General features: G+C 37.1%; 1 protein-coding gene across 1 annotated transcript in view; it reads right to left on the bottom strand.

The window, feature by feature from the left end:
• Positions 1-554: 554 nt before the first annotated feature.
• Positions 555-9361, bottom strand: part of MRPS5 (mitochondrial ribosomal protein S5) — a 10713-nt gene continuing 1906 nt past the window's right edge. Inside the window, exons 2-4 of the mRNA XM_008589825.1 lie at positions 6870-7007; positions 2488-2613; positions 555-1003 (exon numbers count right to left, since the gene is read on the bottom strand). Coding sequence (XP_008588047.1) covers positions 723-1003; positions 2488-2613; positions 6870-7007 — 545 coding nt within the window. The 3' untranslated portion in view covers positions 555-722. The remainder of the gene's footprint in view (positions 1004-2487; positions 2614-6869; positions 7008-9361) is intronic.

Raw genomic sequence — 9361 nt, 5'->3', positions numbered from 1 at the left:
CTCTGGCCCTTCCGTTACCAGGTTAATCCATTTATCTAGACACGGGATCTGAGCCCTCATTAGGGGCTCAGTTCATGGTTTTTGGTCTTTTCCTCCTATACCTTCATCCTCCTGACTGAAGCATTTTGCTCACTTCTAAGCGTGTTCATCTGCATCTCTCAATTTCAACCTCTACCCCACTCTTTAAGTCAAACTTCTTAAGAAAGCAGCCAAACCCTTAGCTATTTCCCCTCCTTCCACTCACTGACAAAAAATAAGTTTTTTATGATTTTTACTTCTTTACATACTTAGGAGGAGGGAAGAACTTTGTTTTCTACTTTGGCCTAAGTATTATCAATTTTTATTTCATGTGTGCTTTTATGAAGCTTAATGACAACTGTCTGGTTTGCTGACTTGTAATTGAAAGAGCATCCCAAAGCCATGATGCTCCACAGAGACCTCCACAGCCAATTGTGTTTGAGAAACACTGCATCCTATAGGCAGCTCCTGTAGATTCAAAATGCACGTCACTATGTTTAAGGCTCTGAGAAGCCACATGATAAAGACACCAGGAACCCAGTAATTTCCATTCTATTGGTGAATAATTCTTAGCCTCTATCGTTTCATACAATATAGTTGGGATAATAATGTGACAAGTTATATCAAAGACATACAAATTCTTTTTTGGAAAAATGCAGTCTAAACACACAAGTAAATAAAATCATTTCAGGGAAATTCTAGAACTATAGGTACTCTGTCACAAAAGCAAGCAAAATTAGGACTCTGCTACCTCCATTGGGACCGGGGTCAGGGGGACCAAGACTGAGGCCTCCCCATGAATTTCCACTCCATCCTCGCTCCTGTTTAACCTTTATCTTCCTCCTCCGGTCCCACTCTTCTCTCTTCTCGACCATGTTTGCCTCCACCTTCTCCTGCTCTTCCTTGCTTCTTTGGGCAATGGTCTGCAGTACTCCATTTCTCATAAGAGGGACGTTCAGACCAGGCCACAGAAAACCAGAATGCCCTAAAGGATTAAAAATATAAATAAGAATTGTTAAAAAGCATTCATTTTCCCAAGTGTTAAAATGCCAGGTAATGCAAGTATAGATAATGACACACCGTGGGTAGGAACTTAAGCTACCACAATCACTTGGCATGTCACTTGGCACTATCAAAATTTTAAATGTACCTACACTTGGCACTATCAAAATTTTAAATGTACCTACCCTACAAGCTACTAATTTCATTTCATGGTATTACCTAGAGAAACACTCATGTACAAGTACAACGCACATGTGTGCTTGGAAAAGGATGTCCATAGAAATGTTATTTGTAAAGGCAAAAAATGCAAGCAATCTAAATGTGCAGCAGTAGCGGAATGGTTACATGAACTAAGTTATATTCCACATATACAATATTCCACACAAAATCAAAAGACCAAGGTAGCTCTCTAGGTTCTCACGTGGAATAATTTCTAAGATCTATTACTGAATGAAAAAAGCAAAGTGCAAAACAGCATGTACCGTATGATATAACTGAGTTATTATTAAAAAGAAAAAACCACGTATTTCTTTTAGAATATTTATGAATATAGAAGCATCAAAAACACTGAAGGAAACACACCAAAAGGAAGCTGGTGGTTTCCTCGGGAGAAGCAATAGGGATCAGGGGGGATAGAAAGGGCATCAAGGGGGACTTTAGGTTTCTCTATAATTTTTGCAATTTTATTAAGAAGGTATACATACATGAAAATTATAATCTAAAAAGTAAGTGTTAAAAATAAAATAAGATACAAGGCAAGGCTTAAAGAAGACACCTAAGTAGATTTGCAATGCTAGAAGTGTGGTGCAAGGTGTTTTCTTTATTCCTGAAAGGCTGTTATTATCAAAGATGATTTGTCAGCAACCACAGTACAAAATGGGCTGATTCAAATACACTATACTATTTTCATTCTTCAAAAAGCGCAAGTATAAACAATCATGTGTTCTAGGGGTCAGCAAACTAAGGCCCACAGGCCAAATCCAGCCTACCACTTGTTTTTGTAAATAAAGTTTTATTGAGATGCAGCTATGCCCATTCGATTACATACTATCTATGGCTCTTTATGTGCTACAACAGCGGAGTAGCAGAGTTGAGTGGCTGCAACAGACCATGTGACTCACAAAGCCGAAAATATTCACTATCTTCTCTTTGCAGATAAAATTTCCCAACTCTCCATTTGCTCCATCTTCTATCACTGAATTGTAAGCTCTTTGAGGGCAGGGACTGTTGCAGGACATACCACAAAAGGATAATTAATGCTTGTTGAATGAATAACTGAATGAATGAATCCCTTTCTTTGGGATCTTCCTCCCCCAACAATGAGTAAGCCATTTGGTTGGATTTCAAAACCACAGATCCCAGGGACCCTCATGAGCAATGTTTTGATACTTCTAGTTTGTAAAGTATCTATAAAATCTGGGGGAAAACAACATAAAAGGAATTTGCTGTTTTTATAAATAAGTTTACCTTCACCAATGATCTGACCCCTGTTCAAATCCTTTCTTCTCTTTTTCTTAGTTCTTTTGCCTCTTCCTTTTCTTGCTGCAGCACCAGTCTCTGCTAAAGCACCTTTCCATAGCTCATCTGCTGTTACTGTAATAAAACAGAGTTTTGTTTTGTTTTCTTAATTCTGTAGTTTTCAAGCAATGATCTATGGTATCCTATTGAATAAAAAAGGCCAGAAGAGGCCAGCTTCACCCACATCACTGAGGCAAAGGAAGCAAAATTAAATCATTCTTTGCATATATCACTTGGTTACACTTGAAAAGCCCAAGAGGAGGTAATTCTATTAATTGCCCCACAAAAGACAGCCAAGATTTAAATCCCAGTTACTTACCAACCGGTTTGTTTCTCTTACATTCTATCAGCTATGATACAGGTCTCTTCCCTGTCCTCTTGCCTCCATTAAATCTTAAGAATGAAGATTCTTAAGGGCCTGTAAAGGCCCTAAACATCTATGTTTCCTTCAAAATGAGATCCTCAAATTCACCTTCAGCTCCAGTTAAAGTCTAACCAATTCATACAAACAAATGAGTATTTAGGAGTTTGATAGTTAATACTCATGTGTGCATGGTGTATGTGTGTGTATTTCTTAAATCATGCTTGTCTTTTACTTGATGTGTAGACCCTGGCACCGCTGGCTTATTTTCATTTGTGAATTTCTAGATTCACAAAATCCTTTGCTGTCATCCATTTCAATTAATATTTTCCCCTTTGAGCTTACAGAATATTTAAATTCCTTTTTTTTGACCATTACTGAAATTTACTGGTTAGCTACATTATTTATTAGATTTAAAATCTGTCTTCCCAAGGACTTCTAGCCTTTCACAGTATTGCCAATTGATTTGACAACCACAGACATGTTCCGTTACCAATTTATTTAATAACAAATCAGAACCACACAAATATTGTACGAGTCAAAAATCTAAGACACATTTACCTACATGCTTGAAATACTGGACATATTCTAGAAAACAAACGAATACCTTCATTCTCCTCTGTACACTTAGGGTTTAAAAGTTCTATCTGCTTACTTCCTGAAAAGCCTAACCTTGATCCTCCAAGAAGATACCATGGTAAGGGAAAAATGCTTTGGATTTATAATTTTTTAAATGCTTTATATCTGTATAATATCCCAATTTTCAAAACGCACATATACATTACAGCTGATCTTCATAAATGAAGCTCGGAAAAGTGAGACTCCACGTCACATGCTGCTTTGTGCATCCCTGATCACAGCAAAAGACTAAGCTCAAACTTCAGGTTGACACTAATTCCCTTAAAAGGATCAAGATACAAGTATCAACCTCAAACTAAACTCCCACTAGAGATCTGAATTTCTTTCCCTAACTGCTTAAAAATGGTTGTACCTATATATGCCACTGAAAACTTGGAAGTTCACTTGTGATGGGGGCATACTAAGAGGCCTATCTGTTACAGTCTTCCTTCACTTAGAATCAGAATTAGAGGCCAGCCCGTGGCTCACTTGGTAGAGTGCGGTGCTGATAACACCAAAGGCATGGGTTTGGATCCTATATAGGGATGGTTAGTTTGCTCACTGGCTGAGCATGGTGCTGACAACACCAAGCCAAGGGTTGAGATCCCCTTACCGGTCATCTTTAAAAAAAAAAAAAAGAATCAGAATTAGTAAATCACTCTTTAAGAATAAAAGGGGGGCTGGCCAGTTAGCTCAGCTGGTTAGAGTATGATGTAGGTACCACCAAGTCCAAGGGTTTGGATACTCTCACTGGCCAGTTGCCAAAAAAAATGACTAAAAGAGATTCCATTTTAAAAGGAATCTGACGAGACAAAAAGGTAAAAGACTGAATTAAGAGTTTAGCTCTATTCTCTACATATCGTAAGAAAAAAATAAAATTTCTAATATTTGAAAAAGATACCAAATGATATGTCAACTTTTGAATGCCATTATGCTATTAAAAATGTTTTTAATCTTTTTTCAGATTATAAGTCATTTTTAAAAACCCAGAAAATAGACAGTAAGAATCTAAAAATTAATCATAATCCCATTACCACTGTTAGATCAGAATGTACGATCTGTACATATATCCTTTTTCCTTATATATGCATGCATACGCCAAGTGTATATATTTGTCTTAAACAAAACTGAGATTATACCATACATACAATTTTGTATCCTGTTTCTATACTTAATATTACATTGTGAGCCTTTTCCCACATTCTTAAATATTCACGAACATCAAGTTGAATTAAGTTCTTTTAACAGAGATTTAACTATTTTAACTTCAGGTCTAAAATTCTAACTAACCTAAAAGGCTATTTAGAAGAGATTTACTGGGCTGAACCCGTGGCTCACTCGGGAGAGTGCAGTGCTAGGAGCGCGGCAGTGCTGGAAGCGCCAAGGCTGCAGGTTCGGATCCTTATATAGGGATGGCTGGTGCACTCACTGGCTGAGCGCGGTGCGGGTGACACCAAGCCAAGGGTTACAATCCCCTTACCGGTCACAAAAAGATTTTAAAAAATAAATAAATAAATAAAATAAAAATAGAAGAGATTTACTACTATTTCAAGTCTTTTTGTCATTTTCTGGAAGGGTGTAGGTAGGTTAACTGTTGTTGTTACTTGTTAACTCTCATAGCTATATACATATATATATGTACAATATTGCTATAAATACACATATACATATGTATAAAATCCATATATGTATATAGTGTCCAACTTGATATTCTGAGTTATTTCTCTCAATCACGCTAAGTAACACTGCTTGCTAATTTGGATCAAAGGGATTTAAATGGTGGACCCTCTATGTCAGGGGGATAGGTTTACAAGTCCTGGGTACAATATTCTCAGGAAATCTTACTGAGTTTTGAAAAAATATGTTTTTTTTTTGAAGATTTCGAAAATCGAAGACTACTGCCTCCTAAAAAAGCAAAAACTAGCCCCATGCTTGTTTCCACTGAGCTCCCCTATTCGACCTAATCTCAATATGACTTGGGAACAATAAACTCATAAGTGTACTGAGTCATATAATTGAGGAAGAGAGTAGGCTAATGGAGAAAATCGGAGGCAGGTCTGGGAACACAATAAAGGACAGGGGTCTCAGAGGATAAGGAGAACCTCTAGAACAAGAAGAGTTAGAGAAAACACTTTTTAGAACAGAGAAAAGGCTATCAAAAAATAAAAATTCTCACGTGGTATACCCCCTGAAAGTTGGCTCTTAGAAAAATTGGGGCTACAGGCACCAAAAGAAGAGACTAATGGCCCCAACTTTATCCAGCTCTTTTTTCTCTTTGCACCTAAATCCACAGGTACGACTAAGCCTATGTTACTTATAACGTCTCCTGCCACCTGATCGTCTTTTCAGCATTGCTATACAAATGTCCTAGCTACCAGGAGACTTCCAAATTAAAGTGATTTGTACCCACACAATGAAATAGTCTACAGTCAAAACACTGCTCTGGAGGATCCATGGAAAAGTTACAATACATTGTTACATGAAAAAAGCAGCAAACCCATTATTTCAGGGTAGTAGGAATCTAGGCGGATTTTCTTCATTTTGATTTTTCTATTTATACCAAATATTCTTTTTTTTTTTTTTTTTTGTCTTTTTTCGTGTCCAGCAACGGATCGCAACCCTCAGTGTCGTGCCCGTACCGGACCGGGACCGGCAACGGGATCGCAACCCTCAGTGCTACACCCGCACCTCGCTCAGCCAGTGAGCGGGAACCGGTCTGTATGTGGGATCCGAACCCTCGGCGGGAGCGCCACTGCGCTCCCAAGTGGCGCACTGTAGCAGTGCGCCACCGGGCCGGCCCTATACCAAATATTCTACAAATGATCATTAATTGCCTTTATAATCCTAACTTATTTTAACCTGCCTGATGCTGAGTTGTGAATTTAATCTCTATTTATTACCTGAAAAGCTAATTTAGGTTCAGACTAGATTTTTCCAAATACTATCACAAATAGGAATAGCGTTAGCAAAACAAAGTCTCCTTAAAATTAACTTTTCCTGAGTGGATGTCCTATCTCCTCAAGAAAGGGACAAACAAAAACAGAATGGGAGTGCAGTCTTGGTATGACTCTAAATCAACAGGGTATTTCGGCCATGAGTCAATACTCTTTAGGCCTCAGGTGTCCCAAATGAAGGGATTAAAGTAAACTAGTGCTCCAATGTACAAGTTCAACCGATAGCCTGTGAGATTATTCCAGGAGGTACATCAAGAAACATTTTTATTTTAATACTACACTATAATCTAATCACTAAAATATTAATTTATTTAAGAAAGAAGAAGAAAAATTAAGATAGAAAACACCTTTTATTTTCCTGTTTCATGAAATGGGAAGTTTGTGGTCAGTCTACTTACATTTAGTGAAGAAACTATAGGGTCTATACTGCTGGCCCATCAAGTTAGTGGGAGAAGAAATACAGCATTGTGTCTGCAGCACACGGCTCAAGCTGATGCAATGATGGTTGTCTCTGGTTCCCAGTGCTGACAAAGAGCCTATAGGCATATAATACAAAACTGTGAGTGAGATGTTCCTTGGCTGTGAAGAAACAATGGCGGCACCAAATAACTGTCTCTAAAAATAAGTCATTAGAATCCTGAACTTTTACGAATATTTTGAGGATAGTCTTTCTTTAAAAAAAAAAAAAACTTTTGACTAACAACAACCAAAATGTCCATCCTAGTTATTACATAAGTCATAGTTCATCCACACAATGGATGTAGCTAAGGAAAGAAGTAGGTCTGTCCACACCAGAGTTTCTGTGCTGCATTATCCAACCACAGTTTGGAAAAGTCTGCTCTGGGCAAATAGCGCCCTCTGCATGCAGCCAGTCAATGTACCGATGTGTAAAGACCTGCAAATGACCTAGTTTAGAAGAGCAAGGTGCAAAAAACAGTGTGTAGAGAGAGTATCCTACCCTTTATCTTTAAAAGACAAGGAGGGGGGACATGAATATATTTTATAGACTAACTCCAGAAGGATATAAAAGAAATTGGTAACAATGGTTTCCCCTGGGGAAGAAAACTGATACATTTAAGGTTAGATATAAGGGACTTGCTTTTTTGTAATTTTTTTAACATATGCATGTATCACTTTAAAAAATGTTTTTAAACAGCCATGTCCTAGAGGCAGCCATTTGGCCAATCCCATGGATGGCGGTGTCCTGTGAGGAAGAGGGCAGGGGTGAGAGGAACTGATCAGTGGATACGAGGAAATAATATTGATAACAAAGGTACAGCAGTTTACTACAGTTGCTAACAAAGACTCTTGAGCTTCATACATCAATAGAGAAGCTACTGACTACAAGGGAAGTGATGAAGAGGATTAAAACAGCCCTTGAGAGAAAAATAAATGATTTAAGGGTACTGAAAAATAGAAAACTCAAGAGTGACAACAGCTTCTTTCAAGTCTCTGTGAAGTTATGAAGGCGGTAACAGCTGCTTCATCGCCACAGAGGGCCACACACCAGAAATGATTCTAAATACCAATAAAGAGAATTTGATTAAGAATAAGGGGAAAAAGTAATATTAAGTGGTTTCAGTAAACTACCAAAATATCTCCACTGTATATAGACACTGAAAAAAAAGAATAATCTCCTTTTAATCACTAAAAACCATTTAATCCAACCCTTTCATTTTACAAAATAAGAAACTTAGGCCTATGAGGTTAGGGACTTGCCAAAATCACAAGACTAATTAGTAGATGGGATTTAAACACCAATTCCAATTCCATATGAATTCCCCAACTGCATGGAGGCAGACCATAGTGACATACTGAGGTCCCTCTGCATTTGTTAGTTCACTTAATGAATTACTCAATAAAAAGTAGATAGAAAATGCTGACTTTTCATTTTAAATAAATTCAGGATTTCAACTGTCATTCCAAATCCCAGTATAATGGACATATTTTAGCTTGTCTTGTAACATCCTTAATCCTCAACAAACATTTAATATTAATTAAGATATTCAATTTTGCACTGTTTAGTATTGCACTCTTGATATACCTCAAGAATTATAAAAGCCACTACTATCATATTTAGAACTCTTTAATCTTTTTTAAAAGACTACAATACTATTCATAGCTAATAACGTCCTAAGCCTTAAAAGGTCAAATTGTCAAAATAAGAAAGAAACTTACTTTAGAGTTTAGAAAGTCACTTTTAATACACTATTTCTACAACTGACTTTGCATAAATTGTGAAGTGATGATTAAAACAGGAGATGGCAGGAGCTTGTGCTAAATCACATTCTGAAGCTCAGTTATCACCCACCAACAATCAGTTAGCAATTCTGCTCTGACCTTTGAATTAATTATTATTAATTTCAGACCATGAAGCCCCCATCTCAGGAAACAATCATCCCAGAGTCCAAAGTGGGCCAAGCCCAGGAAGCCCCTTTGTGTGGGCCTCCTCAAAGACACTCAGTCTGTTCTTTGAAACTTTCATTTAAGTGTTTAAGTTTTCACCAGGAAGAACTTCTTTCTAAGTCTCTTCTATTAAATCAAACCAGTTGATTAGTGATACATTCTGAGATTTTAGAAAAATTTTTGCTATGTTTCTGACCAATCTGTTCAACATTTAGAAAAACACAGTGATAGGTACCAGGTAAACTAAGCAACTTTTTAAAAACAAGTAATTATGAATTTTAGGAAAAAGAAAATCTTGTAGGAGAAAGGAAATGTACTGATAGAATACTACCTAGCTCAGCATGAATATATACATAACCTTGATAATAAAAATACTGCCCAGAGATTCAACCAAATTTGTGTTTATAACTATGTTGGGAGAAAGCAGGGACAATGGTGAGAGTTAAATATTCAAATAGCATAACAATATTAATAAAAGAACAAT

The sequence above is a fragment of the Galeopterus variegatus genome, unplaced genomic scaffold (genome assembly GCF_000696425.1).
Source record: "Galeopterus variegatus unplaced genomic scaffold, G_variegatus-3.0.2 Scaffold5676, whole genome shotgun sequence".
Lineage (NCBI taxonomy): Eukaryota > Metazoa > Chordata > Mammalia > Dermoptera > Cynocephalidae > Galeopterus > Galeopterus variegatus.
This window is presented reverse-complemented; position numbering and strand designations above follow the sequence as displayed.